General features: G+C 35.2%; 1 protein-coding gene across 1 annotated transcript; it reads right to left on the bottom strand.

Moving 5' to 3' along the window:
- Nucleotides 1-459: 459 nt before the first annotated feature.
- On the bottom strand, nt 460-5,321 carry LOC142353546 (uncharacterized). The gene is made up of 2 exons (XM_075405807.1): nt 4,368-5,321; nt 460-1,365 (listed from the first exon to the last, which is right to left on the bottom strand). The coding sequence occupies exons 1-2, from the start codon at nt 5,248-5,250 to the stop codon at nt 491-493; spliced, it is 1,758 nt and encodes a 585-aa protein (XP_075261922.1). The 5' UTR covers nt 5,251-5,321; the 3' UTR covers nt 460-490.
- Nucleotides 5,322-11,885: the final 6,564 nt, after the last annotated feature.

The following is an 11,885-nucleotide window of genomic DNA, read 5'->3' as shown; positions in this document are numbered from 1 at the left end:
TCAACGCAGCTTAGGATTTGAATCCGAAAGCAAACATTAATGAACATTGGTTGTCGGTCATAAGACTTACAAGAAAATGGTTCTTCGCGGTGTTCTTTTTCAGTTTCCGAAGAAAATTCATCGCAGCTACAGGCAACTCCAATCGTTCTGTTTCGTTTTGCATTGCGCTGATTTCGAATGCGTAAAACTGAGATTCACAAATTGACAAAAGGAATCATTTGTTATAAAAACCATGAAAATGCCTACCAAATCCTGAATCGAATCTATGCACGCCTAAGACTTCGGATATTACAGATATCCAGTAACCGCCGATCACAGCTTCTTAATAAATTGGTAATTAGAAAATAATTTGCGCGTAAATCGTAGTAAGACCAAATGTCTTGAGTGAATTAGATGAGCATTCCAACTCATTTACCCAGACCTTTTCGAAGCGGGTCGAGACTTCAAAACAATGGAAGATAATTGAAGCATTTAAATTCATTAACAAAATTCATTCAACATCACTCTCTTCGACCAAAACAGTCGCATCAAAATTAAGTTCGGCTTCACCCTGAGTTTCAGCGTCACTTAGCGATGGTGTTGGCGGTCCAAAAATGAGGAAAAACGGAGAGCTTTCAGGTCTATAATCGGCTGCCATATCTTCATCTTCGTTGACTGAAGGTTCCGGTCGTCTAAGCTGCTCGGAAGATTCCAAATCAATCACCTGAACATCTGGTGGCCTCGATTTACCAGAATTGGAAGTAATCATTTTGGTTACCTTAGACATCGTAACGTTTGACTCCTGCGTAGACATGCTCTCAAAATTGACTGCACAACTTTTCTTGCTCGCTCTTTTCCGATGTACGTTTTCGGAATCTTTATTAGCTTTACCTTGAGACAGAACAGCAACCTGCGGATAGTTGACCACTCCCTCACGTTGTGAGAGCTTTGAAGTTGCAGGTTGATCCCGGTCTCTCGTGAATTCTTGGACTCTATTATCTGCTTTTATGATGCTAATTTCAGGCAATATAGTTTTTTCTTCAATCGGTTGATTACTAGTATTTGAGTTCTCGGGAACAGCACTTTGATTCAGCGGATTCTCCTCGGCAACGTCACCTGCATTTTCATCAAGTGGAATTGAACACAGGAGATCGTCGTCAAGATCATCGTCTTTCGGGAACTCATCTGGCAAGTCTCGTAATGACTTTGTATTTATATTTCCATTTATGGTATTGTTATTATTTGTTCCATTGCCATTGGTGGTGGTGTGATTTTGATTAGTAGTAGGGTTTGTCTTATTGCAGTTGAAGTTGTTGAGGGTCGATATCCAAAATTCACCTTTGAAGAGACCAGTTTGGAAGGTTAGAACACGTAAAGGTAGTCCAGCTAAAAAGAGAAAAACCATCTAAAGTATGACCAGGAACTTAAATGAAAACAATGCAATATTTTTCAGTCAACAGCCAAAAACGCAACTCAAAACCGGCAGCGCAATGACAATAATAGCCGTGGAGAGGCTGACGGCGCCTATTAAACAAATAATCAAGATTTAGAAATTTTTGTGAGAATATTTCTTCTTTGAACGCTTTGATGCCTCATGAAAAAAATCTACGAGAAATACTCCATTTTAACATTTCAATCAGAGTTGCAGCTTAGTTGCAAATTTCTCAATAGATCTATAAAAACGTTTTTCGGTTGGAGTCAAAGACTGTTTCTGCTAGAAAGCCGTTTTGTTGAGGAGTTTCGCATATTGAAGACATTAACGCAAAATTTACTTAAAATGGTAGCTAAAAATAAACAGTTATTCTTAAAAGTCTGAACAGGTGGTCAATTTAAAATTCTAATTTTCACCCTTTGTTTGGAGTGTAGACTTTCTTCGGTAGTCTAACACTCAGCTCTTTGTCTTTGCCTTTTTGATTCCCCAAACGTTTGGATTTCCGGACTTAAGACGGCTATGTTTGTTTTTTGTTCAAAAAGCCGCAGGACGCAATTAATGAAATGAGGTTCTTAATTCTGTACTAGCTATACATTAAAAGCAACGCTGAAATTAACCAAAAAATTGCAAAACGATAAACATAGCCAAAATTGTCAGAAAAAAGCCGCGATAGACGCTTGTGGCCTTCCATGAAATGAAACAACTAAAGAAATCAGATAGACATATCGACAACCAGTCCCTTAATAGACCACTAGACTTTTGAGTTAGATTAGGACAGTCAATTTTATGAAACCTACGGTCTATAAGGAAAAAGTCCTAAAAGAGCTTTTTCAAAATTGATATTCGAAATCAAAGACTAAAACTCAAGAATTAGGGCATTTAAGTTTGGCAATACTTAGATGCACACTATTGATCTTTAACTAGTAATTTTTCATAAAATTTAAAGTTCCAAAAGTGAGTTCAGAAGTTATTTTTTTAGTAAGCTAAGTCACGCAATTGACCTAAAAGCAGAAATGACGTCACGCACACAAATTTTAATTGCAAAGCAGCAGAAGTCTCAGAAGTCATTGGAGAAGTCAATTCCAAGAAGTCAGGTCGAAAGAATGATCGATGAAGACGACGAATTAAAAAAACATAGCAGGACAAGTACTGCTATACAATACAAAGTATTGAATGAAAAACAGGCCTAATGCACCTGACCAGCAGATCAATTAAAAAATCCCAGCCAAAAAGACAAAATTTCAAAGTGTGAGAAATTAAAAGAATCAAACAAAATAAACAAAAAAATTGCAAAAACTCTTGAAGCTTTTAACCTGAAGGTCAGAGAAGACACAATTCAATATATTCATTATTTCATACACAAGCTTTGAAAGAGCTCAATTTGCCACTAAAGGTAGATAAACGAGAGATATGACAAATGCTTCACAAAAATAAGTGCACAATTTAAAGAAACTTTCTAATTTTCGCTGGAAAAAAGTTCAGAAACATTATCTGAAGTTCAGTCATTTAATCCGTCGGCAAGACTTAAAAATGTTTCGTGCGCTAGTAAAGGTCGTTAGACTCAGAAAATGACAAAAAGAATACAAAACATTTAAAAATAATCAAAAATTTAAACAAAATCTTTGCTAAAATTTATGCTAAAATCTATGCTAAAATTGTAATATTAATATCTTCAGAATTTCTTCATTGTCTCCAGAGACTATCCACTATCCCAATTGCAAGCCTTAAATAGTTTCACTGGCTCATAAAGATTCACAAACTTGTAACATAATAATTTTCCAAAAAATTGAGAACATTTTAAATTTTATCAAAAAATTGCTTAAACTCTTGGTATTATTGTATTGATAAACATTCCATTACCTCTAACAACTATGCAGTAACATATTATCAAACCCTGGAGGAGGTTTCTGGGCCCAGGGTGAGAGAAAAACTCAAAAACTTTCAAACATGAACTTGAAATTGCAAGTTATATTTAAAAACCTTCTAAAATTTGTGATATTATAAAATTGAAAAACATTTTATTGCCACTAAAAGCTATGCAGTAAAAAATTTGCAAACCCTATAGGAGGTTCCCTGCTGGCCAGTGAGGAAAAAATACAATATTTACAGAAACTTTACAGAAATTGCAGTTTTATACAAATCGCTAAAAATAGTAATATTAAAATCTTGAAATACATTCCCCATTACCACTAAAAAGTGCAGTATCTTAGAGGAGATTCATTGGCCGTTGAGAATAGAAAAAACTAAATATTGACAAATTTTTTCAAAAACTTGGAAAAAATAGGCAATTTTATCAAAAAAATAGATAAAATTTGTGATATTAAAATTATGAAAACCATTCAATGGCCAATAAAATTTTTCGCTAACCTATTATTATAACCTAGATGAGGTTTTTTGGCCCTTGGGGCTGGAACAACTTAAATAATGAAAAAATGCAAGTTTTATCAAAAAATTGCTAATATTCGTGATGTTAAAAAGTTGAAAACCATTCCATTTCCACAAGAAACTATGCAATAACCTATTACTAAACCGAAGAGGGTTATGACAAGACACATCTTGAAAAAAATTGACGAGAAAAAAAGAGAAAATATTTTTCACGTTTTGGAACAGTTTCCTTCTGCCCCCGTAGAATATCACCATCTATATTATAATTAATATTTCATACTTATAATGGCATTTATAAATTGGAATAAATAGTTCAATCTCATTTTAAGATATGCAAGCCATAGTCAGTCAAAAAAATTGCCGTAGTCTGAGTCACAGTATTACCAGAACAACAATTTTGTTAAGGGGGATATCCTATATTTCCCTCAAGCCATCTTAGAATAGTTATACAGTTATACCTTTGACAATCAACTGTCCGTTTTTCGTCCACGCATTGCATTGGTGGACAATCATCGAATTAAGTCATCTATAATCCCAAAGTTGGATTAAAAATGTACTTTTGAAAACTTACCGTACGCAAAATTGACAATCAACTCTGTATTGAGAATTTGCAACAAACTGAGAACTAGTTTAAAATGCTTCAAGTTGAAAACAATTTCACTCAAAACGTCTTCATCTGAAATCACTTTTGTCGCATCCGCGCCAGCATTCGCGTTGCTATTATTTGGCGCAATGCTTTGAGATTGTTGCGCTCTAGTCGATTCTTCTAAATAGTGAACTTTATACGAAAGCAATTCTTGTTGCGAAATCACCATTTGAGTGCAGCCTTCTTTTCCAGATGAAGCTTTCCTACTGGTCAACTCGTTCAACGAAATTGCATTTGTTACGTAACTTTTTAAACGAATTACACTCGGACAGGCTTCTAACACAATTTGCTCGTCAGCCGAAAAGAAACTCTGAATGACTTCGTTGAACAACTTTGAGGACGCTGAAAATGAGTTGAAAAGCGTTTGATGCAATTCTTCTTCAGTATTAAACTGCAAACTGGGGTTAATATCACTTTCATCAGAAAGACAGTTTACGTCAAAAACTGTTTCGACACCTTCAGTTTTCAGAAACACAATTCTTAAGCAGTCTTCAACATTTATAACTGTCGTATCATAGCTGAAGACAATTTTGTCACAGCATTTCTCAATATTATAAAGGTTTTTGAACACGTAGAGCATTGATTTTGAATGAAGTCTCAACTTGATTTCGTAAACTTCAATTTCGAACGCCGAGAAAAAAGATTTGTCCAAACTAAAAATGGCCAAGCAGGTCTGGGTAGAGTTCACGCATTTGATGGTCAGTTTGTCTGTTGAACAGTGAAAAGACATTTCGTCTCTCAATTTGGCCAAAGTATGGACAAATCGGCCGAAAATAAGGATGTGCTGCTTTGGAATAACAAGCTTCATTTTGGGTCACAAAAAGGAAATTGAGCAGTTCAAGTAATTGCCATATCAAGAATCTAAAATATCAGCTAGATTTGCACTAATCTACACACCCTCTTTCATAAAGGGCCTGGCAAGACATCACCGGCAAACTAAAATAAAAAAGAGAAGTTGTAGCTCGTAACACTGGTTACGAAGAGCTCGACACGTGACGTTAAACGTCTTTCCCCATACACAAAAAACCGCTGATAGCAATCTGACGTACTTTTAATTGACTCATTTAAATAAATTGTAGTATCTCGCAATTATTAGATAGAACACGGAAATCACATGGCTATTTTAAACTTAGCTAGATGAAGCCGAAACAGGAGTACTTATCCGCAAAAGAGTATACTATTTCTAAGTATTACAGCCGGATTTAGAAACCAAAATATTACCGCTACCTGCCGAGCAATAACACTTCTGTAACTCACTAGAAGTAAAGGTCAACAAGGAGGGTGCTTTTCAACAATTGTCCCCTCCCTTTGGTACCTATCAGAGGATCAGCCCCCTTTCTGTGCCATATTTTACCACAATATTACTTGGCTACAGTTTAGATAACCGAAAAAGAGTTTAAGCGCAATTGCGGACGACTGTTCACGGCCATGCCTCTAATCCGCTGTGGGATGTAATCCGGACCCGGTTATCGCGGCAAAGCCGCGACGCGCGCCCACCAAACCGCCAGATGGAAATTCTTATTGCTTTGTATTCCAATTAGGCTAAATAGCATAGCCTGGCTTATTTTATTCAATTCAGTTTAGCATAGTAAGCGCATACGTGGAAAGTTACTAGTCCCCTCTGATTGGTTAACAAATCGCTCCCTTAGAATGTATTCAAGAATAGCACCCCATTTGCAAAAGGGGCAATTGTTGAAAAGATCCGCAAGAAGTAATGGTTTTTCTCAAGAGGCAAAAAATTTTCAGCAAAAATTTCAAAAAATTATAGTTTCTGGGTCTTTTTATATTCGGAACGGTGCTAATTGATATTGTAGACTACAAAAGTTGCTGTAGTTACAAGATCAGATAATTGCTCATGTGGTTTCAGAAAAGAAACGTAAAAAAATTGAGCATAATAACGATTATGTAGTAATCTAGATAATAAGATTTTAACAACGAGCACATCAGATCCCACAGTTATGCACACATAAAAAGAAAATTATTTACTTTTACATAACAGTTTTCAAAATGACTGCATATTAAAAGTTACACGATTTATGCTTTTTCAGAAATAACAAATAATTTCACATTCTCAGCAATACATTGTCTTGCGGAAAAACGAGACAACCTTGATCAGTGAATCCAATTAATATTTAAGAACTAGGCTAATTTCATTCTTCGCTCATTCTGCTGGAAGTTTTTTTACAGTTGCTCAGCAAAGCAATATAAGATGAAATAGATTAGTATCTGAAAAGAAATCAAAATTGGAAACAGGATAAACCCTTTTAGCCCAATTTTAGATGCCCGCTACTTGAACTTTGTTCTTATAGGTTTTAGTTCTCATGCTTTCCATTTCTTCTGTTCTGTCAATCCTTATCAGAGATATGGGAATTTTCTTGTTGTGGCACTCAGAAATTCATGTTAAATAACAGCTGAAAATGTCAGTTGCGTGAAATATTTTTCACTTCTCCATGCTAATTTCATTCTTCGCTCATTCTGCTGGACGTTTTTTTTAAACAAGAGATGCACTTACAATGCGCTTACTATGCTATTTTTGAAAAACTAAATTTGCTGGTAAATATCAAAACTCAAAAAAATACTAAAAATTTGTGCCCTCCATGTTTAATGTAGAGTAGTGAAAAACATTTCACGCCAAATTTCGAAAGGGCGGCAAAAAGAGGTAAAGTGAAAATTTTTGTTCGACGAAGTAACTAACCATATCAAGACCGGTCCTGAAATACAATCCAAAAATTTGAAGGAAAACTTAGAACTAATGTATCTGACCAGCAGACCAACTGAACAATGCCCGCCAAAAAGAAAAACAGTCTGAAGAGTTGAGATTCTAAAATAATCAAATAAACTGAACAAAAAAAATTCATTACTAAAATTACTTTAACCTTTACGCTGAAGGCCAAATTTTATCATCCTATATATACCCATTAAAATACGCACAAGCCTTAAAAAATGTTTATTGACCAACGATAGAGAAAGATGACAGATGATTTTAAACTGAAAATAGCAACATTTAGTGAAAGTTTCAAGATTTCGCAAAAATATTATGTTCAAAATCATTTCTGTTGTCTTTCAAATCTGTCCAGTCAACCATCTGCAAGATCTAGATAATTTCACTGGCTCCCAAAGATCGATAAACTCAGAAAACGACAAAAATTTTTGAAAAATTCAAAAAAAAATATGCAAATATTTTGGAAATGTTGCTAAACTTAGTGATATTATTACCTAGAGAACCATTCTTTTGTCTCCAGAAATTATCCAGTAACCCAATTTCAAGCACGAAAAAAGTCTTACTAGCCCGTACAGATCGATAAACTCGAACACTGACAAAAGTTTTCAGAATTGAAAAAATTTGAAAAACTCATTCCAAAAAATCTAAAATTCGTGATAACAAAATCTTGAAAATAAATCCATTGCTATTGGAAAATATGCAAGTGAGGCTGAAAAAACATTAAAGAGAAAAATACAATCGTAATTCAGATAACAAAGGTAAAATTAGTCATACAAAAACTAACCTAAAAAAGAAAACTACAACTATTATTCCATATACTAAAAGTACACATACAAAACATTGCTTCATGCAAGCGAAGCAAAAAAAGTGCTTCAATTTTCCCGATTTTTGTCAGATTTTATTGACTTTTCGAAACAAAATAATTTAATTTGTAGATGTAGAGAGTGTCTATCAACTTTACGCTTCAATTCAGTTACCAACAAAATAAATAAAATGGTACAAAAGGAGGCACAAAAATCGGAAAAACAGTCTCAAAAAGAGCAAAATAATTTTATCAACATTTTTATCAATTTGTTTTTATCAACATTTAGCAACATATTTTTATCAACATTTATTTACCAAGACACCAAAACGCAAACAAATCAACCTGAATATTATTACTATAGTCTACAGCAACGTCTAGCAGATCATAAAAGTCTTTAAATGGGAAGAAAAACAGATGCGCAAAGCGGCAAAAACAAAAAAACTTTATTCGCCTAACAAAGGTCTTTTCTCACCTACATTTTTCGCTCTTTTTCAAAAGATGGCAGGAACAAAACAACAGGTCTCTTTTCTTTCCGATCTTCGAATTTGATCATCAAATCTACCTTTGCCCAATTACCTTAATAGTAGTAATATAGTGAGCTACACTCCCCGGGGGGGGGGGGGGGTGAGGTCCCCCATGTATTAAGATAGGGTATAGCGTATTTTTCGGGATTTGGGACCTCCCTAACGTATTAAGATAGGGAATGAATTAGCATGTATTAAGATTAGGTATAGCGGTCTTAATGTATTAAGATTAGGTATAGGTTGCATGTATTAAGATTAGGAATAGAATCTCTATGTATTAAGATTAGGAATAGAATCTCCATGTATTAAGATTGGGTATAGCCGCCATGTATTAAGATTAGTTATAGCCGCCGACAGGTATTAAGATTAGTTATAGCCGCCGACATGTATTAAGATTAGTTATAGCCGCCGACATGTATTAAGATTAGTTATAGCCGCCGACATGTATTAAGATTAGTTATAGCCGCCGACATGTATTAAGATTAGTTATAGCCGCCGACATGTATTAAGATTAGTTATAGCCGTCGACATGTATTAAGAGTAGTATAGTCGGTGCAAATGTGGGGGGTAGGTTCGGAGACGCTCCTGATAGGCTGAAATTTTGAGGGGAATCAATGTTTGTGTAGCTATTAAGTGTTTACTTGAGAACAATAGAATTGGCGTGGGTAATTAATTGCTGTAATTATGTGAGGGGTAATTATGTGACAGGTTGAATTTTGTTTACAACTTTTATGTTATTAAATTGTGAAATTAATTGGTGGGGGTTTTCAATTACCCTAGTTATCTGAGGGGTAATTATGTGACATGTTGAATTTTTGTTTACAAATTTTAGGTCAATTGCAAAGATTGTTCCCCTAATTGTTTGAATCAATTGTGTAACAAATGTCTTTTGCGCGCTCATTAATTGGAAAAAATTCAATGATAGAAAAAAAATGAATTAAAATTGTATAAAATTACAGACACAGTATAAATGTAATAGAGAATACTAAAGAATTGTGCTATAGTAAAAGCATTTAAGTTATATGTTGAGTGGTGCTGTATGAATACCGTCAGACTGAACAATGCGCTTAGGGTAGAAATAGGACAGTCCCTTCTTTGTCTGCTCATACGTAGCAACACAATGGTTTATTGTTCTGAACCCTCTATTTGTTGAAGTAGGATTGATAATTTCATCCATCACACGTCGATATTTCTCCATCGGTCCATCTCCGTTCTCTTCTAGTGTTCTTTTATTGAGACCTTTACTGCTGAACTTGTATTTGTCAGACTGTGCATCGTAGCAACAATAAGTTTTGCTACAAAGACAAATCATTTCCGTACATCTGAATTCTTCCTTGAAAAGTCCTGGTTCCCGTTTATCATGCTTCTTATGCTTAGAACAACATGTTCTAGGGAAGAAATTTTGAATAGCATCTGCTTGGAAAGAGTCGTTACAGTCCTGCTTTCTCAATGCTTCCCATTCTTGTTTTTTAGCAGGTCGAATACAATCATACAAATTCTCATGAGCTAAGGCTAAATAGAGGGAATCTGTATCCATCTCTAACTCCTCGAATTTATCCACGTCGCAAAATCTGTCAAAGAAGTTATAGTAGAGCTCCAACATACGTAATTTAGCGTACTGAAGTATGAAGAATCCAACTATTATAGGTTCGCGGTGTTCAATTTTTGATTTTGCTAGCTCAACTTCGTAAAGCTCTTTTGAGACATTGTTCAACCGCTTAAACGTTTTCCCATTGATTGCTTTGTGCGTCTTCTCATCGTTCAAATATTTGGTTTCTGTATGTTTGCTTCTGTCCATAATCTGATAACCGTAAGAGCTATTACCCAATAATTTCATAGTCTCAGCAACAACGCTGGAATCAGGATTTTCATCTCCACCTCTTCTAGCGTCTACCACTGACTGTACAAAGGTGTTGAAACATTTGCGCGGCGTGTACTGTACAAATCTATAAATTCTTGTACATTTCAGACCGAGGCTGATGTAGAAATTTAGTAGGGGAGTAATAATTGTTCCATTTTCCAGATTGAAACTTGAAATTAGCATTCGCTGAGGTTGCTTCAGTAAGTTGTTTTCGACAGCGTAATCTCTCATATAATCCCCAATATCAGCTCGACTAACGTTGAAATTTTTAAAAATAGGCGGGAAATTCGAAAACTTGTACTTCAAACCTGTGGGAACTTCCAAATCACATTGTACGTATCCAAACATCTCCCCATCTCTTATTTTAGCTAGTAAAGACTCTTGCTTCAAAGGTAATTTGAAAGGAAAGTTCTTTCTCACGTGATTTCTGACATTTTCTTCTTCAACACTTTCCCACCATTTACACTCCCAGATTTCAACAATCTTATATCCTTTACTTTTTAAGTAATCTCTTCTCAATTCATCATGTTCTCTTTTTCTAATCCCTCTCTGTGTTTCCTCTTCCGAGAGACTTGCTTTAGCTTCCTGACAAGGACAGAAATGAAAGTAACAACCCATGGCTTCAAACACCGTATTACAATGTGTGCAAAATCCGTCTACGCTAAAACAATCAATCTTCTTCTGTTTTCCGGTTGTGTAGTAGCTCTCAATTTTACATTCGGCACGTTGTGATTGAAGATATGACATAACCATGTTCTCAAATGTTCGAGATCTGTTTGTTCGAGCCCTGAATTTTTGAGAATCTGTATCAAATTCCCATCGAGTGTAAAGTCCAGTGGGCATTTCTTGACACATTGAAAAGGGATAGAGTTGGCTAGCGTCAATACCTACGATAGACTTGCAAAGGTTTTCAGAGTTTCGTATGAAGGTCTGATCAACTACTGCTTTTCTAGTAAAAACAATAGATGGACCACCAGTCATATCCTCACGTATTTTGTTATGTAAATCTTTGTCAGCTTCAACAAATGGAAAAAAACTTGTGGTTTGTTGACTTGTGAAGACAGATATTAGCCAAGTTCGGAAGTGTACATCCAAGTTTTAACATATCGATACCCTTGTTGTGATAAAACTCCATCATTTTTTGCATTGCCTCCAGTGTTGGAACAACATCCTTGTTGTTGTACCACTTGACAAAATCTCTGAATGTAGCCATTTTTTCTTGCTCCCAGACCACTTTCAGGTAATTGTAATTGTCAATTCCAGATGGAGGAACATTTTTCAACCTCAACTTTTTTAATGACTGTTGTTGAGAAAATCCACTGTTAAGCAATTTAGTGAAATCAGTAAATTCCTTCTCCAGTGGATTATAGTTTCTCAGTTTGCTAAAGAAACGGTCGTAAGGGGGGAGAAAAGTTGCATCGAGCTTTTCGGGAGAGTCAAACCACTCATAGGGGAAGAATCCTTTGGTCTCATTTGTCTTGTATGCTTTAAGGAAAGAATCAAGTGATGTAGCTCCACCGAGAAAGTTGAG

Source organism: Convolutriloba macropyga, chromosome 14 (assembly GCF_964194025.1).
Source record: "Convolutriloba macropyga chromosome 14, txConMacr16.3, whole genome shotgun sequence".
Classification (NCBI taxonomy): Eukaryota; Metazoa; Xenacoelomorpha; order Acoela; family Convolutidae; genus Convolutriloba; species Convolutriloba macropyga.
This window is presented reverse-complemented; position numbering and strand designations above follow the sequence as displayed.

Bases quoted from the DNA above. Each gene is read 5' to 3' on its own strand.
- LOC142353546 (XM_075405807.1), bottom strand. From the start codon at position 5,250: ATGAAGCTTGTTATTCCAAAGCAGCACATCCTTATTTTCGGCCGATTT. The intron at 1,366-4,367 runs GTAAGTTTTCAA...TTCTCTTTTTAG, and splicing joins GATTGTCAATTTTGCGTACG to CTGGACTACCTTTACGTGTT.